General features: G+C 34.9%; 2 protein-coding genes across 8 annotated transcripts in view; both read right to left on the minus strand.

Moving 5' to 3' along the window:
* The window catches only part of Liprin-gamma (liprin protein kazrin), a 74,150-nt gene extending 57,304 nt beyond the window's left edge, over window positions 1–16,846 (minus strand). For all 7 annotated transcript variants that reach the window (XM_011302593.1, XM_011302595.1, XM_011302597.1 and 4 more), the window contains exon 1: window positions 16,817–16,846. The gene's annotated coding sequence lies outside the window, so the exon portion shown is untranslated. The remainder of the gene's footprint in view (window positions 1–16,816) is intronic.
* A 6,076-nt stretch (window positions 16,847–22,922) lies between these two features.
* GatA (glutamyl-tRNA(Gln) amidotransferase subunit A, mitochondrial) lies at window positions 22,923–25,325 on the minus strand. The gene is made up of 2 exons (XM_011302598.1): window positions 24,626–25,325; window positions 22,923–24,196 (listed from the first exon to the last, which is right to left on the minus strand). Exons 1-2 carry the CDS (start codon window positions 25,149–25,151, stop codon window positions 23,169–23,171), a joined length of 1,554 nt encoding a protein of 517 aa, XP_011300900.1. The 5' UTR covers window positions 25,152–25,325; the 3' UTR covers window positions 22,923–23,168.
* Between the last annotated feature and the right edge of the window lie 6 nt (window positions 25,326–25,331).

Consider the following 25,331-nt stretch of genomic DNA (forward strand, 5'->3'; position numbering starts at 1 on the left):
TATTTTACATATTCTTTTAGATCTATTTTTAATTCCATGAAAGGTTTCTGGAAATTAGACAAAATCTAGAGTATCAATAAACAAAAATAGATGGTAATAGTTAAATGATATAAATAAAACAATAGATACAGTTGAATGAATCTTCAAATCATCTTTCAATTCTCCATCAATTTCCCAGGAAATTTCCAACTATCATAGATGGAACGGTACAAAACGGAAGCAGTAAATGGACTACTAAAAAATTTAATTGACAGTGAATTCGATCAACAGAATGTTATATTGCCAAAAAAAAATCAATTGATGGAATAAAAACGGTAAGGATCAACAGAACTCGACAAATAATCTGATGCTGCAGTATTAATTTACCGGAACGAGCCGTCAAAACGGGGAAAAAATCGATACGAGAATTGGAAAAAAGATAAAAAATACCCAGGGTATGTAATAAATACTGAGGGTATTGGCTTTGTTAGCCCCTAAAAATAAACATTGCAAGAACCAACGTACGTGCAAAAAGCCGTGTACTCGGTAAATGTGACTCTAGATTGAATTGAAAAACACGTATAGATATTCTGTGGCTATTGACCAGAGGAAAACGATTATCTAGGTATAGATAAGTACATATTTACACATTAACTCATACTTTGGTTCTCCTTATTGCACCATTTTCTGTGTAATAAAAAGGTAAAATCGAATATCAGCGAAACGCCCACTTTTGTCTATAAAGAAGTCGGTTTATTCTATAATTTATTGTTATATCAAGCGAAGAGATGCAATTAAATTGATAAGAACTATTCGTAGTGTTAACATAACATTTGGTTTGTTATATTTAAAGATAATTGTTCCTGAACTGTAAAAATTGCCATTAAATTCAAGTGCATGTACATGACTCTTGTAAATCTCTATGACGTTATCTCTGCTTTTATTTCATCGGTTTTTATTGCTTTCAGGATGCAACAATGAAAATTTTATTGTTTAATGGTAGAATTAATAATGGGTATCTCTACTCCGATAAAAAAATTCACGCTATCCAATTTTTAATTCTAGATTGATGAATTGTGATGTAAGAAATTTGTTTAAAAAATCGGGTTTTATTTTTTTATAACCAACTGCTTATGACAAAGAAGATTAATTAATCTCTTGTTAAACGCAGGAATTAGACAATGCAAAATTAAATAAAATTCCGTTTCTTTGCAAGACTATAATTTTTAATCCTCGATCGACAAAGAAAAATTCTTTTCCGTGTTATCAGCGATAAAAAAGATTCAACTCGCGTGGATTTTCCGGTTGCGGCTTATGCCGATTACGAGATTAAATTTTTACCCAATTTGTGTTCATTTGTTGCTTAATCTTCAGAGCTTATGCGGGAATATCACTAGTTTATGCTTCGCTCTTTCAAACTCACAGTCTAATTAAGTTCATTATTAAATTCATTATTAAATAATTGAAAAATATGAAACAACAAAAAGCTTGGAATGAGATATCGAGCAAGATCTCAATTTTTTTAATTTTCCAACAATTGTTATAATTGATATTTCTTCAAGATATTAAAAAATATTAGGAAAAAAAGATATTTATCAAAGATTCAAGTTTTGAAATAGATATTTATTATTTTAAATCTTGAATCCTACAAGTGACTAATTCCCAAACCATAGAACTTAGCCTCCGATAATTATCATGGTAAATAATTTAAATTTAAATAAAACGTGAATTTAATTGAATTAAACAAATTTAAATACCGAGTTTAAAAAAAAAATTGAAAGAATTTTGTAGTATTGATAATTATTGATGGAGTTCATCCAACCTCTTAATCAACATAACCACCCTCTGGACCAATATGATTATCATTATTAACACCTAGCCGCGATCCTCCAGAGAAATAAGATTTTTTTGAAAATGCAGATGCTCCACAGTAAATGAACATTAAAAATAAATCCCTCGTGCAAGAAACATTCATTCCCCACCAGTAAATCCATATAATTACTCAGAGAATATATGCCAATGCCAAATACATTTTCTTGTGGTTAGTAATATACTTGGGAGAAGAAATTTTTTCTCAGTGAATTCTCGACGAAAATAATTTCTTTTCCTATTATCAGTCCCAAAAACGAACAGAGCGAATGCTTTTCTTTTTGGTATCAGCTTTTCTAGGGACTATCCATTTACTACTGGCGCTTAGAACAGAAAAAAAAGGTAGAACGAAAATTAAGACCACACCGGAAGCAACGAGAGGGAGATGAACTCTCTCATCCGGTGAGCAGGTGGAGGAGAGGGAAATAATCTCGCGGATAATCCTTATCGGACGAGGAAAAGCTTAGGAGAAGCCAACCGAGGACTTCTCATTTTTCTTTTAGCACTCCAGGCTCTTTTTTAAGAGAACCCGTCACAATCATTGATACTTTGAATAATATTATCGCTCCGGAGATTATTCTGATAAGAGAAAAGGTCCTGTACTTATCTAGTTACTTAATTGCACGCTGTAAAAACAAGTGTTTGCATTTCTCTCAACTCTTGTAGACGCTTTTCAGACACCAGTCATTCAAGATATACTCTCTTGAAATAACTCCATTGAACATCTACTTCTTTTGAGATTAAAAATAGTGAGGCGAAAAGTTTTCAATAATTTTGGGTTAAATTATGGTTCTATTTTATTTTATGTCGAATTAAATGGAATTTCAGGTACAACTACATCTGAATTTTTTATTAATTGAGATTGAATTCAATTTCAATCAGAAACGTTCAATAAATTTTTTATGCATCTTGAAAATTCGAGAAAACTGGATTTTTACAAAAAAATTAATTAAAGATTCAATTTCCAATTAATCCCTAATTTAAAAAAAATCCCAAAAATATCGTTTCTAAAATTTGAAGATTAATTTTTTAGTATTCATTTAAACAATTCGACTTATACAATAATTTATCATTTATTTATTTATCCAAGTATAAAGGTATAAAGGTAATATTTATAATTCAGTGAAAACGACTTGTTGATTGAAGGGTAGTCCCCAAATATTTATGAATTCCCTCCCAAGTTAGTATCGATCAGAGTGGCAAATTCCAGGAATTCCCAGGGTGAAAGCACAACCCCCGAAGCCCTAGGAACTCGAGACTCAAGCGACAGGATTTAATCCGAAATTCTCATGGAGAATTTTGTCGAAAAGCGAACCCCTCATTGTGTTTCTACGACTTCCTCTTACGCCCCTAATGACCAGCCAATCTGCTAGAAATACTCCGTTGGTACCTCACCTCTTCACCTCTTCATACTAAATACCTTCAGATTCTCTAAAATCTCTTTCTTCTCTTTCGGAATGAGGAAAAACAAACACAACACGAGGAGAAATGGATTGAATGAAAAGGAATGGAACTCGTCACGCTCTTAATCGAAATGAAGCCACTTACTGATCTCCAAAGGTACTTGAGACTCCTGGAGCTAGGGTTCAGAGATCTCGAGTGGACGAACTGAAAGATGGAAATTAAAACAGAAGAAACAGAAATCATTTATAAATCGAAACGATTTATTTGCTTAATTTCCAATCAAACGAAATCATTCATCATTCAATTAATTTTTTAACTCTCAAATACACCACCGGAGAATAATAATAATTTTTCCAGGGATCGACTGATATTATTATCATATATTTTATTTGTTGATATTTTGAATTTATTTGATTATCTTTATTGGTTTTATTTTATTATTACGTTTTTGGGAAATATGTTTATTACTTAAGACAATGGAGGATGATGAGATCGAGGAAGATGATCCCTCTTTCCTGTCATCCGAAAATGGCGTCAGCTGTCCCACGATCAGATGAAAGTCCAGCTCTAGGTATGCTGAACTGTATCCTTGAATCATATCCTCGTACAATTCTGACTTTCAATAAATTCAAGTAATGAAACAATTGTAATATATACAGTACCCTGACATAAAAGAGTTTCTCTAAAAGCTGAAATATCTACCTCGAAATTCTGAAAGATATTTCGTATTGCATAAAAAGAACAAACACTGGAGTTCCCGGCGTTTATTATTATTTAATATGAATAAATTCAGTGAGATCCCTCAAAGAATCGCGTGAGTCGATAAATTATTTAATTTTCTCCCACTAGTTCACAAAAAAGAAAAACTATTACTGTCTGAGAACTTCCCGTATTTTTGATAACTAAATTAACAATCAGCGAATATGAGCTGTGATGATTAATCAATACATAGAAGGGGTAATTGTTTAAATTGATTTTCTCTGGTGGTCATGAACTCTTTTATTTTAGTGGGAAATAGGAAAGTTTGAAATATTTCTCTGAAATCAAATTTCCATTTAACTTTTATTGAAATGATAAAAGTTTTGCGGGCATGGGTTACATGTTAATCGCTGGGTTTCAATATTTTGACGCCCATGTTATACCACCGACAGTCTCTCACTTTATAACTAGTTAGTTGGTGGTTTCAGTTTCCTACTGAGCAGCAGAGGGTATATATTAAGGTCTTGCATAGGGTTACGCATCATGTTGCTTCAGGGAATTACCGGAATATGCATTTAGCTGTTAAAGATCCAAGTTACCTAATCATATGTACAGAACTTGTATTACGACGTACATGAGTCCGAACAGAGAAAATTTTTTTTGCCTTATTAAAAATTAATTCAAGACCATTTGAAAAATGAAAAAAAAACTTTCTAATAACAAGAGAGTGGCATGAAATGAAGTTTATGGAGATAAACCTTTCTTCATTGACAAACTGAAAAAAAAACTAATAATTAAAGAATTTCCAACGGCTTTTAGCGAGAAATTATTTTTAAACAATTCTTCTAGCAAATTATCGACGGGATCGACATGAAAAAAATTTATATTTATATTTCCACCGGAAGAATGAAAGAAACGTGAATTGTTGGCGGTAATGGTGTACATCCTTAAATAATTTCCATTGTATTGAAAGTCAATGAATTTCATAAACCAAAAAAAGAAAAAAATTTTACGATTTCCTTCGATTGTATACAAACGAAAATTTTCGTGTGAAAAATGAGAAAAATGAAAAGATGTGAGGAACAGATAAATGAAATACTCAAACGCAATGAGTGAATTCATGATTCCAATTCCGATGAAAGAAAAACTCAAATATATTCAGAAATGAACGTACGAGCGGCATAAAAAGCGGTGATGAGGTATTCAACCCGAGCTGAGGATTAAAAAAATTCTGTGTCCACATTTGCTTTAAATATACGACTCTATTTTACCCACAACAAAAATCCATCAGGAGAGTCCACAGATCTGAATCCGAAATGAATCCGTTTTGGCAGAGGGTAAAACGGAAGATCCCTCCCCTATTTCATTCCCGAATTCACCCTTTGCCCTCCCATTTTTGTCGTCTCTTCATGAACTCTTCATTTCAACTCACCAACCTCAACTTTTATTCGGCAACATATTCTCTTTCAGCGCAAAATACTCAAGCGTTCACGTGCAACAAATTTTTCAGAATTACGTGTCACGCTCATTCTCCAAAACCCCGAGAAACTCATTACCAGCTTCATTATGCTTTCAGAATTTCAACATATTGTTCATTAATTAATGTCTGCTGCGATGCTCAGAACAAATCCAGTTCTACTACTTCCACAATTTTTCCGACAAAACTATTTGAATAATGCCATTAAGAACGCTCAACACTAATGGATAAATTATTTATCCAACAAAATTTGCATTGCATTCACAATTTCTAGTTTCACGTACTCATTAGTTACCGATTAATTGAAAGCTCAATAGAAATTTTATTTTTGATTGATTCAATTCTCAGAATCTCGTGAACCTTTGGAGTTGATAAATTCATTAATTGAGTAATTAAGACAACTAAAATCACAGTTTTCGAATGGAACGAATACTAACGAAGAGTTAATTACGTCTGCATTTTTCTTAAAAAAAAAAGAGGAGTAACGAGACAAAGTTCATAAGGGAGGATGGGGTGAAGTGAAACAACAGATTTTTGTATCGTTTTTTGAAAGTCTCAAACTTTTTCTATTGCACTGCGGAGGCTTGTGGCTAGGTTTTGATGCGGGCTAGACCCAAGGGTCAAAACTCCCGAATAATTAACCACCATGTCCTCCTTATCCCATTCTTTCACTGTTTGCTTTATTAATAAAAGATTACCCCACGAAGAAGAAAAAAATTAACTTCACCGTAAAACATGGTACATTTAAAAGCTCTTGTTGCTGCAATTATAATTCTAGTTACCAAGACATTAAGTTAAATTTATCATTGCAACTCGCTCAATTGATTCTCTCAATCTTTATTCTCCGAAGATTGAATTTTCGGGGAAATTTCAAATTGTCTTGGGAATATACCACTCGCATTTCTAATAACTAATTAATCTTTTTTGATATAAATATATATATATGTTATAATCTAGATATATGTAATAGCATAAATAAGTATAAAAAATATCTCGGTTCCATAATTATTCCAAAATGGTTATTTAATTCAAGTGGAGGTAAAACCGCCTGTCCCTCCACCCAAAAAAATATAAACTATATAGATATGTTAAATAATATCGGTGTATATATTTGCGCCATTTTTTTCCATAAATTCTGCCCATACAAAATATTTATTAGATTTATGAAAATGTAATTTCCGTTATTTCCGAAATTGTTATTCAATTTAGATTAACAACCCGCTCTCCACCCCCCAAAAAATATATAAAAAATCTATAATATCAGGCTCTATATTTTTACTAATTCAAGAAATTTATAATGTTTACCAAAATATAATTTTTTCTGAACTCCGTGTGTCGTATCGATCTACAACAGCCCATCGGCATTCCACCCCATAAATAAAACTCCAATTAACAACCATAAATAACAAAATAAATGAATTTTCCCACAGCACTAATAACACATCTATCAATGAAATAGAAAAGAAAAAAAAAAATTCTGAAGGGCTGATTCATCGAACACGGGAACCCTCTCCACGCCAAATCCGAAATTTTGGTAAATTTGAAATATCCCCTGTCAGCCATGGGCATTACCCCCGTTCTCCCCCACCACCCCCCATCACCCCCTTCATCACGTATTAATTTATTTGGTTTCGAGGCACGTACTCGTTTAAATATATACACATTTGCGTCCCACAGGAGTGAGAAGAAGCATTTAACGAACGAGAGAGAGAGAAGAGAGAGCGTGGTGTTGGTATCCATGAATTGCGTCTACGTGGGGCTTACGGAGGGGGAGGGCAATGGGAAAAGGGGGTGAAAGTAAGTATGGAGTGAGGTGAGAGGGGGTGGAAAGGGTGGATGAGGTGGAAGAGGTGGAAGAGGTGGAAGAGGTGGAAGGGGTGGAAGAGGTGGAAGAGGTGGAAGAGGTGGGAGAGGAGGAAGAGGAGGACGAGGTGGAAGAGGTGGAAGAGGAGGATGAGGAGGAAGAGGTGGAATAGGAGGAAGAGGAAGAGGAGGAAGAGGTGGGTGGTTGTGGGGGTGGGAATGGGGGTAAATAGAACGATATATATATGACACGGGGGAGCGGGCAAAAGAGGTTTGAGGGGGAGCTGTGAGGGGGTGAGAGGGTGGGTTCTCTCCTCCTCGCACAAGTTTGGTTTTGTGGGGTTGGGGTTTTGGGCCGAGCCATCCCCTCAGGGGCGTAACTACCCGCGGCAGAGGGTGGAAACACGGATCAATACTTGGGTTGTGCTGAAGGGAGAACAGTGAGAGGCGCAGACCAGAGTAAAACCGGCAAAAGAGAGAAAATATATATGGAATTCTCTTTGAGTGAGATAACTCTTTCTCTCTCTGTCACGATCAGAATAGCGATAACCTGTGGACGTTGTCATAGTAGTTAAAAGGTTTTTCGCTAAAGGGGATGAGAACTCGGAGGTTGAGGATGGTGGAAAGCAAATGAGGATTGGTAAGTTTGTTGTTGGTACCTGTGGCTCACGGGTGCAGTCCAAAATTAATGGATGTCCGGGTGGTGGGTGGGTATTGCGGAAAAAATTACTGTTTGGTGGGTGGATGACGGGGGGATAGGGGGGATAGGGGGGGATAGGGTAGTTTGCTCGATTGCTATCGATGCTTTTTGCTGAAATTGCCATTGTATTTTGCGGGATGGATGCGTGTGGGATGGTGACCCTGCAATTTACTCAGTGGGTGACTTCTCAGACCTCAGGGATCAAAGGAAATGTCTGGGTTACTGAAGTTCTCGTTGAATTGCCTGCAACAATTTTCGTGGCTTTGATATAACTCGCATGAGACATCTCACTCGAGTTTCGCCACTTCCTCGACCGTTGACGGAATTTAGGATGACGCTTTGGAGGAAACCGTAGGGTAAAGGGACAGGACACATTCTAACTACGAAATTACGTCCAATTAAAATTACACAGTCACATAATTAGCGGAATTACGAAATCGTGGGTAATTTTTTGTGGATTTTTTTCTTTTCGTGATGTGCGACTGATTATTGATCATGATCATGCTCATCTCATAACAATTGAGTGAAATTCTGGACTTTTTTTTTACATGTCAAGGCTTTCTCTTCTTCGCGTTCGTTTCCATAGAATTTCGTTTTTGTTGTGTCAGTCATTTGGTGATAATTTTTTTTTTTTTTTGCTAGAAGCTAATGCTTGGCACCATGGACTCGTTGGAAAATAATTTGTTGTAACTAAGTGACTTTAAAGTACTATTCTGAGGATTACCTTGCGGAGTTCCCTGAAGATTAAAATAAATAGCACCAAGTTTTCTTACTTTGGTGGTTTTGCAAGATTGTTTTCACTGCAAGGGGATGCTCTCACCGAACTGGGTCACTTTCCTCAGTTCCTTTTTCACTCAGCTGTGAAGCTTTTTCTTTTCATTTGTACATCAGAAACACATGTGGAATCTGTGAAGGGTTGACGGTAGATTTTTCATGTTGAATTATACTGTAATCTTTTGGTTTTGAATTGCAGAATACTGTGGGGGTGATAAATGGTACTGTTGGGTCTTATTGAATTAATCGCTAGTCCCGGGTGCACAACGAAGAGTGATGGTGGGACAGGCTAACGTTTCAATCTGATAGAGGCAGCTTTCACTCTAATAGACATAAGTTGGATGTAATCCGCACAAATCGCGGGGTTTTCGCGGATAAGAGATGTTGGAATCCTACTGAATGCTCATACACTGAAAAAAATATTCTAGCCCTCAGTTATAAATTTTTATAATCGAATCTATCTTGTACTATTCTATTTATTTACATGAAACGCAAATATCAGATTTTATTCAACATTTTTGGCTGAGTTTTCACGGGGAGAAAAATTCTGGAAAAATTAGGGAAAAATTCCATATGATAAAACTCGGGTTTAATTTACAGGTTCAGGACCGCCATTTTTCCGCGATTTTTCATGAAATTGGTTTTTTAATTTATAAATTAATTTATTGATTTTTGTCGTATTTTTAATAATTACGACGTGATAATTTATTAGAACAATTTCATTCGCGATTGAAAGGAATTCCCTGATTTTCTATTAAATAAATAATTAACTAGTAATAATAATTAATGGTTCAGGAGTCATTCCGAACAAAAATCCCCTGAAAAAAAACTTCCGAGGAAAATCCCACGAAAATGAAGATAAAAATAAATTAATAAATTTATACATTGGACAGCTCACGAACGACTGATCTCATCTCGCAGACCACTGAACCAATTCCTCAACACAAATATTCAATCTCTCTATCTCTCTTTCTTGTCGAATAATTTCGAATAATGGATCTCGTATAATCGTTCAAAAGTCAAACCACAACGAATAATACAGTAAACAAAATCGACGGATCAACTGAATCCGAAGTTGAAAAAAAAAATATCTCAACGAGAGCCCCTCTCCTAGCTCAAATAGAATAAGTAGCTCCTCACGCACATGAAGTATGACAAGACCAAACAAAAAAAAAACAAAAGTAACTGCAATGATAAAAATGAAATGATTATAGGACTGAAAATGAAAAAACCCAAAAATCGAAATAATTTTGTTTTTTGGAAGATTTTCGAGGGCATAATCTATAATATATAATATACATATATATATAATATACATATATATATAATATACATATATATATTATAATAATAATAACAATAATAATAGATAATAGATAATTTGTTAAATCCAAAGATGTAAAGTGAAAAAGTTAATTTAAAAAAAATTTGAAAACTAATTTTCTCGCTTTGACTCAGATGATGAAAAATGCAGGACGATGTATCATTTGTCGAAATGATTTCAGAGGATCAATGGCAGTAATAGCAATTAGTGAAGAGAATGGACACAGGTAAATGATAGAGATCAATCTCTACCCAATAACTAGAGTAATGCGCATTGCGTCGTCATTCCATTTCTGCATGATGGGTTGATACATCGGTTGGACTACCACGATTGTCGCTGTATTCTCCTGCCAACCCATAACACTCAATGGGGAATACGCATGTGTATTCACTCATTGAACAGCTCGATCAAACTCTATCTAATGCTGCACTCGACCTCTAATGATTTACTTGCTCATAGACAGTATCATTGCCAGAACGAATTACCATTGATTATATCGGTCAGGGTTTATTGTCATTAGCGGTAATCAAATGATTTATTTTGCTTTCTCTGAAAAATTTAATCGACTTTGGAATTTTATATTTAATATTTTTATGTTGTATTTGACATTTTGATGATTTTTTCACTCCATAAGATATTTATTTTTCGTGACTTGACATGACGAACTTTTTTTTAATTTTCGATTCTTTCAGGGTCATTTAAAATGACGGTAAATTTTTGGAAATTAAAGAAACTATTTTGCGATTGGAAATAAATGTTACATGAGAGTTTTTGCGGATTTTCGTTTTGGAGAGTTGATATACGGTCGAGGCTCCACAGATTTATTCGAGATCATTTTGTTTTAGGATTTTAATGAGTTTAATGATTATTAAGAAATTTACGGAATGATGGGGAATTTTTAATTTAAAAAACAGATTTGATACAAAGATATTCTGAAATCTGGGATAAACAAAACTTCAGATCGAAATAAAAATCGCACGTTTTTCAGACTTGAGTTCGGCAAAATAGGAAAATAAGAAAAAATCGAATTAGCCAATTAGATTTGATTGAATTTTTCCCAATTTTAGAACCGAAAAATCATTTGATTAAATCGTCAGTCTGCAGTTTCGTTTATTTCAATGTTTCAATCGTATTCTATCAATTTCCAGAGGACCTCCCATTTCCCCCTCTTCATAGATCCTCAAAGAGAAAACATTTTTTTTCGGTTTTCCAATTTTCTCCGTCACATCGAATGGCCGTAAGTCCACCAATTTCATTTCAATTACCAATTTTTCGTAATGAAAAAAAAACATTTCTCCTATAAAATCAACAATTTTCCGTAGCTGCATCTCAATGATGATAATGAAAGTGGAACAAGCAATTAATTTCGATATCAATTGCGCACCTCCTGATGAAAATGCCGGGCTTATCAGGAGATTAAATATGGAGGAAAAAATAAAAATGCTAATGAAATGTGTTCCTGGTTTTTCCTTGATTGAGACATTAGCATGAAAATGTCCGATAATGATAACCGCGAATTTCCTTTCATTTCTAAAAATTCAATTGAGTAATTTGAATCGAATCAATAATCGATTTTACCTCACCGATAGTTACTTCCACCTCTTTCTTCTCAATTTTCCAAGCAGAAACATTACAATTGTACCTAGCACATTGAAATGATATTTCCTATTTTATGTACACATATATATATGTATGTATATAGTTTTTTTTCACTGAGTTCACGGAGTACCACATTTTTCCCCAATGCTGACAGTTTTCCAATGTTTCGTTGCCCAACAGCTTTGCCAGATAGGCTTGAATATAGATTGTACTTTTATGTAGATCACAGAAAATAGAAGAGGAAAAATTGTATCGATGAAATGACTGCACCAATTCGATTGGCGCCCATCAATATTGTCAGGTTATTGATGTCTCAATTCGATGCACAAAGACATTTCACCGAAATATCCGAAAAAATTACCTCAAAGGGAATTATCCGAATATATAACAATAGCAACATTAAATACAATGATAATTAATTTTTTACACAACTACTCATTCTTTAAATTATGATTATAATATCTAATTTATTCTAATTATGTAATCGTTTAATTGGAACAAAGATGTTTTTTAAAACTGAGTCATTTAATTATGAAAGAAAAATGTAATTTAATTAAGTGAATAGTTGAATTAATTAAGTCATTTAGATTCTGTGGTGTCAAACAATTTTGGGACCCTGTGTCCCTTTGTCCTTGTAGTGGAAATTAATGATTTCTGGAGTTTTCGAACAATTTGTTGATCGGCTGGACCCGCAGAAATAAACAGTTTTTGCATTCTATTATTATTTGATGACTCGCAAAGTTTCATGAAGCGTGTAATAATTTTTCTGTTTTTTTTTAAACTAAAAATTTTTTAAAAGTTTTGACAAAACGCAAGAAAATTATCGTGAGATAATGATCTTTGGGAAGTCTTTAAATAATTATAAAATGCGAGACAGATAAATTTTTTCGCGTGGATCCGGTCAATAATTTATTGGAAAATTCGGCATTTCGTCGAAATTTTGTATTTTATTAATTGCATGCAAATTGAGGGTTTAAAAATGGTTGATAAAGAGGAAAGTAGAAGCAAAGGTTGTCCAAAGAATGAAATTCTAGTCTTTACTAGAAATAACAGCAAACGAAATCGTTCGGCTTTCTAGAAATTTGAAGAAGTTTGCGTGCGACATGGGGTAATCCGAGCCCCTGCTATTTCACCCCCGATTAAGGGGTCAAAGTGCGAGTTCACCAGATAACATTGAAAATAAAAAAAAGGAGAATAAAATAAATCAGCTCATCCCCACCTGCTTCCTCGCTAACGTATCGTAAATGAAAGTTTAAACGAGAAACTAAACTCGGCGAATGCACGCACGGCTTTCCAGACATTCAGACATTTTGCCGATATATCTTCCGCGTTTTATTGGCAATTTCGAGGTTGAAGTGCTGAGGATCTCAAGATCTCCAGGACAAACTGGGCGTGGTTCAACAATTTTTTGTCCCAATTGCTTACTTAGGCCTTTCACGCACTTTACGAGATGTAATGTGACACATTACCGCATATAATGTTTCATTTGTGATGAGGAATTACTGTAATCCACGGCTCGTATTTCCGGGACGATCCAATGAACTCTAAAAATTCTTGACATTATCATTTTTCCGGAAAATTAACATTAACAAAACGATTTTACTTGAATTTTTAAAAAGAAAAAAATCACACGCATTGAGAAAATAATTCTTTGCATAAGAAAATTTTATTTTTGAATTAAATTTCATTTATGAAGACAATATCTACATTTATTCATATATATATCTCATTAATATACACTTTTTATTGAATAATTAATATAATAATTAATTAATATTCTTTTTTTTTTTCTATATATTAATCCTGAATGTTTATTCCCTCATTAACAATTTTTGAATAATCTTCAGTGAACATAAACAATTATTAAAATAAAATTTTCTTCAGAGAAATAATTTTTTTCTCAGTATGAATCAATACACAAAAATGATTAGCATTTCGAAAAATGAAAATTCGCCTAAAATATCCGCGGAATTCGAAATTGATAACAGAACAATTGGAAATTTGGAATTGGACGAATTGAAAATTTGAATGTTTATTGAAATATCAGTTGATCAATGGTTTTGTCAGAGGCAAATTGTCCCGAAATTCTAGATACATTCGTATGTTCTTGATTTATCTTTTATGATGAAAATATCCCCTCTACATTTTGATAGAACAAAGACTGAATTCAGTCCCCTCAGGAGGCCACAAATTTCTCTCTGAAGTTCTGCCATTGGATTTTATGCTGCGGGGTTACGGTGGAGTGATTTTTTTTCCTCTACGACCTCTCATTTGCAGTTATACCCCGTGCACCCACTCCATCCAATTAACCATCAGCCATTACAGGATTTATTCATCTCCCTTTGTTATAACGACGATCAAATTCCGTCTGAATGATTGAAAAAGTAAATAATATTTTGCGTCCGCAACTTCATCCCATAATTCTCCATTTCACCGATCTCATTCTTTTTCATTCAAAATTTTATTCAAATTGAAATTCATTCGCCCTCTGGGGATGTGAACTCGGATACGAAGTAAGAGCTATTGAATCGTATCACCCAACTATGGAAAAACGCCATTCGTGCCTGATATACTGGGAAAATATAATTGATTGAAGGTATCGAAAGGATCGAAAGGATCGAAAAGATCGAAACGATCGAAAGGTAATCCTTTATTGGGATGATTCAAGGGCTGGATTATCAAGTGGATTATATTGAATCACAACTGATTTCTCTGTTTATCGTAGGGTCGAATGGTTGACATTGTACGGGATATTGTCAGGAAATGATTACAAATTGAAATGTCTGATTACAATTCGATTTTTATCGAATTCATATCTCCATTTTTCAAAAGAAAAATTGCCTAATTCATATGAAATTTCGCGGGATTTTTTGTTGTTACATTTATTCCGTCTCGGAGGAATTTGTTTATTTATCTACGATGTAAACGATGAACTTTATAAACAAATTACTTTATTCCCCCAAAAATCATAGATCAGACCCCTGGGCCAGTGGTAAAAAAATGATTTTCACATTTTTTCATTCTTCTATTAATATAGAGGAAACAAATACATGTAAAATCCGCCATTGGTACTGGAAATTTAAGATCTTATGTTAAAAAGTCATTCCTCCCCCAAAAATTCTACATCAGACCCTTAGGCCCGGTAGGGCCCAGAGTTGTGGTATATTCGGCATAAAACACTAAAAAAAAAATTCAATAAAAATTCATGTACTCAAGTTCCGTAATTTTTACCGAATATTTCTCTCGGTAGCAATCATACCATAATGCGAGTATGAAAATAACCAATCGTGAGGGTAGTCTCAGGGTGCAGTAGATGGAGTTTGCCTTGAAGGGCAAGCTGTGGTATCACCAAGGTTAGAAATGAATTTGGAAGGATCCTGGAGGGTTGATTGGAGTGGTAGCTCCGAGACGTTTCAATAGCTCTTGATTGCTCCACGTCGGGCCAATTACTCACCCATCCAACGACATTCCACTGTCGATGATGACACCTGTGATTTCAAACTGCGATAATACTTTCAGCAAATTCAGCTTATTCCTCTTCAACAATTCAGATTTATATATCTCTTCGCGGAGGGAATAAAAGCTGAATAAAAAATACAGAAAAAATCTGCTGACTTTTATTATAGTCGATTAATTGAATTACTAATGAGAAAAGTGTCCCACATATCCCAAAGTTCAACATTGTCACCTGATCTGGTCGTTAACCCCAAGAACCTAATATAAACCTATCTCTTATTACAAATTGTCTGTCAGATTAAAATAAATCGAATTAAAATTTCTTCTTAAAAATTAAATATCAAGTATAAATATTGATTAAATATTTCAGTCAATGATTAAATATCCTGACATTAAATTAAATAAGTAAGAATGACATTTGGAAAACGTCACGTGTTTTGTATTTTTCTTGCAATAAATTTCGTTGGAAAAGGAGTAAAAATGATATTTTCAGTGTTGAAATGTAATAATTTTTCCTGACATTTTTCCGCGTATTTATTTATCCTTTATTTCTACAACGAAAACTCGAGGGGTTCCGTATTATGATGACGTGTCTGATCGAACATAACGCACACGGAAGCAACTCAGAATATGAACCGGAAGTGCCGACCCACTTTTTCCTGACAACACCCATACAATTACAAAAAAAAAAATAAAACACGGATGCAACTAGAATGATAGAGGAATAACTAGATAAAATTAGCGCACTAACCCAAATATTGTCGAATCTTCTCATTAAAAAGATGGAATAAACCAGAAAGACATTCTGAGCGAAATCATTATGAAGAGCACTGGCGTAAGGACTCTCCGCAATTAGGCGTTTCTCTTTCTTGAAATAGAGGAACCAATCAAGACTAGATGAAATGAGCTATTTTTTCGAGAAGGCAAAAGTCTAATTAGAACTTTGAGATGCTAAGAGAAGTACTGAGTCTTCAAGAGTGCAACTCCGTTACGCTCTTCACTTTCTCGTTCTTCATTCCCACAATTCTCCCATTTTTTATTGCTTTTCTTCCCATCTGGTCGACAAATATTCTCCCAGTCATTCTCATTCATTTTTCAATCATCTGCGTCCGCTTGTTACGTTATTGCAATGAGAACCGGACATTTTTACCGAGTGAAAAGAAGAAATTCAGATTCGCTTCGTAATTTTTGGGAGATTTTGCTCTCCGCGTGGATCTCTATGAAATTTAACTCAATTATTTATATCTCAATATATAATATTTAATAGATTTTTAATTACTAAATTTTTGTAGCAATCAGTGAGAGTAGGGGAGATTTAGGTAATTATTTTTGTAGATTCTCCAGTTAATTAAATGTTAATATTAACATTCCCACGGGTTATAATTTATGGAAGTATCAGCGAATGTGAATAGCAAAAAATGTACACGGATTGATAAATAAATTCAATTTTCCCGCAAAAAAGCCGTCGGTTTTTTATCATCGCGTAGAGAGCCATATCCATTCCCGTTATCTCATTAATTAAACCCTAATCACAATCATGCCGGCATTACCTGACTTGGAGAGCTATAGCCATCACTCTGCTTTCCCAATGTCATGTAATTGCATATGATTAATGACGGAACGCAAATTATCGTTTCAGTCATGCACAAATTATGACAAACGCCTGAATTGCCCGGGAAACTTCCTCAACTCTACCCCATCGATTTAACTGTCACGAATTTTATAAACTCACCGAGTGACAATAAATTAGCGTAAAAGTGCCACATCAGCCATCTTGTCCAGGGAACCAGAGTATTCTCCACAAAAACAATTAACATTTCACCACCAAAAATCACAAAATTCCGTTAAAAAAATTTTTAACCAGAGAAAAAACTGCAAAAACGGACGAGGGCAGGTTAATAGTTAGAGTTATCCTGACACAATAGTAGAGATTTCCTCATCTTCCCAGAAATTCTCTCCACAAAATAAAATTTCTGCTCTGCCAATCATTTTTTCACAACACTATCAAACTAAAAAATCACTTCTGCCAAATAAATATAGTGAGCAAATGTTTTCTTCCCCACAAACGTCAAACTGAACTTCACTATGAATTCCGTATTCAATAACACAATAATCTAATTCAGTAATTCAATAACTAGTAACGCATGAAGTCCTTAAAGCCGTAATCTAGCCCAGCACTGATAAATGATATCATTAGAGTACGTATAGTAGTACACTATTAAAAAAAGTGTCCAACTTTCATAATTTTGGGAGTAATCGCATAGTATCGACTGTATTTGTACAGAGAGGTCGAAGGATGACTAATGATGTCACGTTTTGTCACTTAACTGGAATGAAATGAAGGAACTTGAAGCATCAAGTAACAAACTGGAGTGTCCCATATTATCCAGTTTGCATGGCATCCCCCTCCAAAACTAGTGACGCCAGTCATAATTACGCGGGAGCCCGGATGTTGGTTTGTATTTGATTCTCCACAGTGATACAGAGACACTATTCGTTCCCATATCTAACCTTGACGTCATCCAATGTCAACCAGCATAACTCCACCATAAGTAAGAAATAAAAATAAAGCGGAAAACCCCTTTCCGGAGAGAATATAACTTTTTTCAGCCTCCACTTCCGGTACTCGTAATTAATAACGAATAAATTCATCAAGTACAATTATATATCCAAATAAACGCTAAGAGAATGATAATAGTAGTTAGTAGTTAGTTATTAATTATAGTTAGGGTTAGCATTGGAGCTTTTCAATGGCGAAGGGTCATTATGGAGATAGTAATAATTACTATGTTGAAATCATAACCATTACTATGCCGATAGCATAGTAATTACTATATTGAGATAATAGTGAGGAATATGCGAACATCATAATCATTACATGATCCAGTAAGGATTACTATACTGACAGATTGTCAAATAGTGGAGCTAACGGTTACGACATCGACATAGTAATAGTCACTATGTTAGCACTAACGCATGATTTTCATCATTGTAGCCTATTTTTTTGTGATAATAGTCAAAAGTTAGTCAATAGTCAATAGTTTAGTGAAAATGTCAAAATAGTGACGATAGTAGTTTAGCTTAAATACTATTTCAGCACACTAGCAGTTACTATGTGAAAATAGTGACGATAGTAGCTTAACTTAAATACTACACCAGCATAGTACCGGTTACTGTGTAAAAATAGTGACGATAGTAGCTTAGCATCGTAATAATTGTTAATTATATCAATTATTTCTGATAGCATAGTGATTGTAATTGCGTTACTATCCTTATTGTTAGGGCATAGTGGCTATTTCTATGTCGAGATCTTTTACAACACTATTTTGTTCGTGTAATAATGCAATATGAACGGCAAAATGAGATCATAACCGTAAAAATTGATGATAATTACGGGTTAGGGTTTGAGACTTATTTCGAAACTATAAAAATCATATAATGCTTGGAGTTTTGTTACATTTGCAGTGGAACCGGAGTGCATTGAGTTTCGTACAAAGAAAGCAGGATTTACGAGTGGTATTATCCCTTTCAGACTCTTCGCTGCGATTCACTATCGCGCGTTTCTACGTGGCACTTGTGTACAGCATCCAGTTCAACAGTTTATATCAATCGTAAAGCTGTTTTATTCAATTCTGTCATACACTCGTACTGTTTCGGGGATTTCGTTTATTTTCAGAGGCCACTCACCTGCTTCGTGATATCTCGGTAGACTCCATAGTTGTTATAGTAACTTTGTATTTTATTCTTCCGATTTTGAAACGAGAAATGTTAACATCATGGCGATTATTTACACTTGAAAGTTTCAATCCATTTAAATATTTGCAGAATAGTTTTAGTCGTTTTCATCGAGATTTTTATGAACAATAAAAATTCAACAGAAAACAGAGAAAACAGTATTTCATTCATTTCAGTATTTCCCATTCCTGGCAAGGAATGGGATGGAATAGACGAATTTAAGCCAGGATATTTCATAAAATGTGATTTTCGAATCAGATGGGTAAAATGATTGGCGAATTTCTTGAGAGAAGTGCCCAATGAGAGGAAAATGGTGATTGGAGGGTGTGGATCGATAGTATTTTCTGGGTATGGAAGTGAGAGATGGAAATGAAGCACCGGTGGGAATTACGCAATCGGCTCGGTGAGATTATAATGCTATTCTGCAAGTGCAGACGGGTCCTCGATAAATCCCCACTCTGCTATCAGTACGAAGGGACCTTTCCCTCTTTTCAAAGTACAGCTTTAGCATTCAATGCATCCCTTTGAGGCCCATTGCATCAACACCCTCTTATCATGACTCTTTGTAATGTTTATTCAAGTCCACCACTTGAGTACACCCTTTCGTTTAATTAAAACTGCAGTTTTACGGGAAAACTTCAGTTTTTAAATGCCACGCGATAATTAAATGTCAGTCGTCCGGAAAATTCTAGTGAATTGATTCAAAACTTTGAAGTTACCGGAGAAAAATTGGATTTTTTAAAAATATCTGAACTTCGTTCAACTCATGTTGAAAAAAACAAAATCTGTGTTTTATAAATATTTTTTTATGCACGGAATTAATAAAAAATAGGAATAATCGAATTCTGGTGACAAAGTCATTAGATCTTTAATATTGGAGGAAATTCTATTGGAAAATTCTTCAATTAATTTGAATGTTTGTTGAGGACATGAATATTTAATTTTACATTGACCAGAGTTTTTTCGATTTTTATCAATGGTTATGGAGAAATAAAACTTAAAGATTCAGAATTTTACAACAAAATTGATGAGAACTGAATTGTCATTGACTGATTGATTGAAATTTCTAGAGTAATGGACATAAAAACGATATGTACTTTGAATAAAAACCCTTTTTTGCTTTGTGTAAGCTGTGAAATATTGATCCCGAGTGATTTAATGTACCCCAGTTGCATACAATTGAAAAAAAAAGCGAATAACGAATTTCGAGTGCCATTTTAGGTACCCCGTCGAGACCCGATCGAGTTATAACGAAATCTGTTGCGAAATTCAGTGCAATTCATTCGAAAATCCCTGCATTATTCTTGATATTGATTACAACTGAATAAAAAAAAACCTAGCGTAATTTAACCATAAAAATGGTTCATACAATATCGAAGTGAGAAAAATTCTCCTCAATGATCGATTCCCCTCGAATACTATCGATTTGAAATGAAAATATAAGAATAATATATCAGTAATTAATTCAATTAACTATTAAATTTGTTTCATATTCTCCTCTACAATCAATAATTCCCTGAATCATTATCATCGAATTAAATTGTGGTAGAGAAAAAAAAAAGAAATTCTGATGAAATGCTTCATGAAATGCAGATCGGAGGAATAATGATTTCTAATGATTTTTAATCATTTCTAATAATTTTCAAGCTTTATTTTCCTCTCAAGACACTATTCCTGATAGTACTTGAGGCAATTACCGTTAAAACACGGTATTGGCTCATAGAATAATCTATCGAACGATCGGAGATTCCACTTGGCAATAATTGTAAGGAAACGAGACATCCCTGTGACTCCATTGAACCCCACAAATGTCTTCTGTGGTACCCCAAAACAATCCCATCTTCCATCGGCCTAGAATCAATGTTATCGCACAAGAACAATCCAATAAATAATTAGAGACAATTTCTGCGATCATTCCATAATTGAAGAAAATAATCATACTGATAGATCCACGGTATTGCACTCCTCAAAATCTTTAAGGAAGAAACTTGAGGAATGAAAATAATTCGAGAAATCTTCAGGTTTTCAACGCCCGGAAAAAATGAGAACAATTGCTGATTAATGCTGACACTTAACTGCCTCGAAAATGTGGGCGTTAAATTAGATGTGGTGTAGTTTAATTGACGAAAAAAATGCTGGTATTTCATCATTTCAAAGTCCCAGGAGCAATAAAAAATCTCATACAATATAATCATTATGGCGACCATTAACTTACTTTTTTCTTAATTTTCAGAATTTTTTATTTAAAGAACTAAATACCAAAACCATTTTTTCGTTTAATGTACAATTCTTTTTCCAGATCCTTCCAAAACTTTGGAAATATTCCACCACTTCCAATATTCCAAAATTGAATAAACAAAAAAAACCGTTCTCCAAATTTCCTGCAGCTTATTATTAATATTATATTATCTATTTATATCATATCCATCACCATTAAAGAAAAAAAATAATTTCCAATTGAACCACTGCCAAAGGTTATCATCAAAATCCTTTCAACCTTTTCCTGCAACATTTTCCCTCCCCCCTCCAATAAAATCTAATAATACCCACAGATAATAACGATATCACGCACCTTTAGCTCCTCGTGGATGTGAGCACGTTGCCCTGGAAATAGCCTCTGGATAAAGACTCGGAAAAATCTGAGGCAAGCCTTCAAAAGCCAAGTGATGAGTATCAACGTAAAGTCAGGTGTGCATTAACACCCCCACAAGAACCAAACACGCACGAGATCCTCCGGAAGATCTGACGACAATTATTTCTTATACAATGCAAATTTTCCCTCAGGAAAATGCACATCAAGGTCACGCAAGCGCTACTATCTCCAAAAAAAGGGGTTAAAAATGGAGATGGCAGTCAAGACACAGTAAACCACATACACTGTCACGGTATTAGAGGCATCTGAATGTTTACCTTTATTGATGGCATAAAAAATAGTGGGAGATCCGTCGGCCTTTACGTCGACCCGATGACTGATCCAAGTGAAAAGAGCAAGTCAAAAAGACCCCCGGGGGCTGGGTCTCACGCATGCGCCCAAACTATTGTCTGCCCAACCCTATTTTCCATCACTCTGCATCATTCATAAAATACAAACGCGTATTTTCACAATCAAACTTTCCAATGTCTATTTTGTCAGTCTTCTCTTGTCCAGAGAAGAGGAAAAAAAAAAACTATTGAATTTCACGGACTTCCGTGGACGAGGGAAAATCCACTGACAGCGTATTGTTTTGTTACTTACGCGACATTGTTTTAGTGTAGTTTTAGTGTAGATACAGAACGGAAGGGGATGGAGTTGGACTGGCAACTTTCAAATGCAAACTCCTCAACTTTAAAGTTTTGTCGAGACGAGGGTTAGTTTTCGGGAAGAATATCCACGGGAAATTATTTATCGCTGGAGAATTCACTGCGGTCGGAGTAGTTTGACAATTGTACGGTCAGACATGTTAACAATTTTCGGGGAAAGAAAACAGAGAAGAATTGGGAAGAACGTCAGTCCGCGTTTGGACTAGAAATTATTGAGTTTTCCGGGAATTCTTCGTGACTGTTTCGACTTGCGACTGGGAAAAAAATTGTGGGTCACGTAGAAATTAATTCAGGAAAAGATTATGATTATTAATTTTTGCACTGGCAGTGCGTGGACTTCCTTAACAAAAAATGTTTTTATAATTTGGAGTTCAATTGTTAATTGAATAACAGGAACACAAATAATGGAAAGAATTATATTTGCGAAATCCCGGGTAAAATTTTATCAAATAAAAATAAACAATTCAATACAAACATAAATAATAAATGGAGAAGCTCTCCAGGTATTGACGAAATGTTCCCACCATTTCACATTTATATTTTGTATCAACACTTTTTTCATTTCACATTCGCTTTTTCAATAAATAATGAAAACAGTGTATTACTCACCCTTCACTGACGAAGCTATCACGCTCTGCAAATCATTAATCAGCCTGAGTACACCGGTCACCATAGGAAATGAATAAATTTCAATACAATTCCCGTGACACGCACGATGAAAAGTTAATAAACACACTTGCATCAACACAACCGCAACGATTAACATAAGCAATTTACGATTGATAATTCAAACATACCAATAATCATTTATTCAGTATACAATTAGAAAAAGCCTTCGCCTTCCTCAACTGGAAATTCAACTCCCGTCAATTTCCCTCCGGTAATGAATATCAAAATCTCAATTCCAATAAATAAATAAATTTATTTACAAACCATGCAGTGAGAATTGCAAATCATTCTGGGACAATCTCCCAAAACAGAAAATGAATTTTCCAACAATTTTTTTCTACTGTCTCCCTTCACCCCCGAAATGAACGAATGAAAAATGATTAATCCAGCAACTCTGAATTCTTCAACTGTAATCTGGGAAATTGTACAGCATCTTCGATACACTTAGCAACAGCGAATAGTCTTTCATCTTCCATGAAAGAAGTCATGAGCTGCACAGAAATTGGCAGACCTCTAGAGGATACAGTTACAGGTAAATTAATTGCTGGAATACCTGCCATATTGGCTGGTTGAGTGCAGTAGTCTTGAATCGAGCACTGGGTCTGATTATCCTGGGCAGTGAATTCCTTGAAACTAGGAGCATCACTCAGAGTCGTAGGGGTCAACAAGAGATCAACATTCTCCTCCCAAACTCTGTGAAAATCCTCAGAGATTAATCTGCGAAGCTTCATGGCTTTCACGAAATAGTCGTCATAATTCTCGGTGAGTAAGAAGTAGTTTCCTGTGAGAATTCTGCTCCTCACGACGTCGTTAAAGCCCATGCTTCTTGCTTCGGCGAACAATTGTTCAGTGGATGACATCTCTATAGGTCTAAGACCGTATTCCAAGCCATCGTACCTCGCCATATTGCTTGCAACCTCGCATTGATTTAGAATTGAGTAACAGACAATTGAATATTCAGTGTGGGGGAGAGACACTGGCACTACCGTGGCTCCAGCTTCCTCCAGTAAATTGCTGACTCTCTTCCAGCAGTTTAAGACCTCCTCATCGAGGTCTGGATGTGAGTACTCCTTTGGAATTCCAATTCGAAGACTTCTAAGATCAGCAGAGGACAGATTTATGGATTTGAAGGATCGATCGACAGTCGTTGAGTCTTTTTCATCAGGGCCTGCAATGGAATTGAGGATTTCAAGACAATCTTCAACGTTTCTGCTGAGAATCCCAGGGACGTCCATGGAATTTACCAGGGGAATGAGTCCGTAACGAGATACTAAACCATAACTCGGTTTGAAACCTATTAAACCACAGTATGAGGCTGGATTACGAGTGGAGCCACCAGTGTCTGAACCTATTGCTGCGAAACAGGTGCCTGTTGCTACTGCTATTGCTGAACCTCCACTACTCCCTCCTAGAATTACAGATTTTTTCTTCAGAGTTGAACATAGACATGTTGAGACTGTAATACCGTAATATACTGTGTATTATATTGATAGAGCGATGGTAGACTCCTCCTCCCTATCAATCATGGAATTATCCGCTTATTCATTAGTTTATTGCTTCCATAAAGTGCGAAGATAATAGGATGAAGATAAAAGCATTGAGAGATCTACACCGAGAGAAAATACTACATTTTCTGGAGCAATAACATAAGTTTTGTTTCAAATAAAAAAGGTGCGCTCTAGTTTTCGATATAGAAACCGTTTATTGAAAAATACCAAATTTATAAATAATCGCTTTACGTTAAAGTACAATTGATTGGGATTAGAAGTCTACTAGATTCGCTATAAAATTCAAATAACGATGTGAAATTCATTAGTTACTAAAAATGAAGAATCACCTGCAATGTACCAATCACTATTGGTTCGATTTTTAATTCCTTCTGGAATTACTGGACCATTTAAGGTGTAATTTTCCATGATCTCCGAACCCCAAATATTCCTTGTAGAACCAAAATAAGAGTCAACGGTTCCTGCACCCATGGCAAATTGATCTAGATTTGTCTTTCCCATCAGGACAACTCCATTGGACTTTAATCTTTCATAAACTGTTGCCGAATATCCTGGGACAAAATTGGCGAGCATCAGAGAGGCACATGTCGTGGGCTCACCTTCGACACAAAAATTATCCTTTATCGCTATTGGAATCCCATCGAGATCTCCCAGTAATTTGTTATCATTTTGTCGAGTGTCCGATGCAACTGCTTGATGTGTTCCAATGTTTTCTGTTGTGTGGATATATGCATTGAGAGCTTTCGTTGAAGAGATTAAATTGCATGACGCTCTGTGAAGATCTGATGGCTTCAACTCTTTCGATCGGATTTTCTTCGACACTTCTTTAATTGATGAACTCAATATTTTATTCATTTCTTTTTTTGGAGATCAGATCTCACGTGCGTTAACCTCAACAATTGTTGAGAAAATTTAAAACACGGGCTGGAATTTTTGTGGCCCTCTTCAGGTCTTCGTTTACACGTCGATAATGAACAGACATCAAATCACTTTATCACCATATGGTAAGAGTTCCTCCAGGTCATACACCTGCTG

The sequence above is a fragment of the Fopius arisanus genome, unplaced genomic scaffold, assembly GCF_000806365.1.
Source record: "Fopius arisanus strain USDA-PBARC FA_bdor unplaced genomic scaffold, ASM80636v1 scaffold00028, whole genome shotgun sequence".
Taxonomy (NCBI): domain Eukaryota; kingdom Metazoa; phylum Arthropoda; class Insecta; order Hymenoptera; family Braconidae; genus Fopius; species Fopius arisanus.

Excerpts from the sequence above, each read along its gene's own strand:
- GatA (XM_011302598.1), bottom strand. The coding sequence starts at position 25,151 with ATGAATAAAATATTGAGTTCATCAATTAAAGAAGTGTCGAAGAAAATC. Across the intron at positions 24,197-24,625 it reads TAGTGATTGGTACATTGCAG|GAGGGAGTAGTGGAGGTTCA; the intron begins GTGATTCTTCAT and ends CTGTAATTCTAG.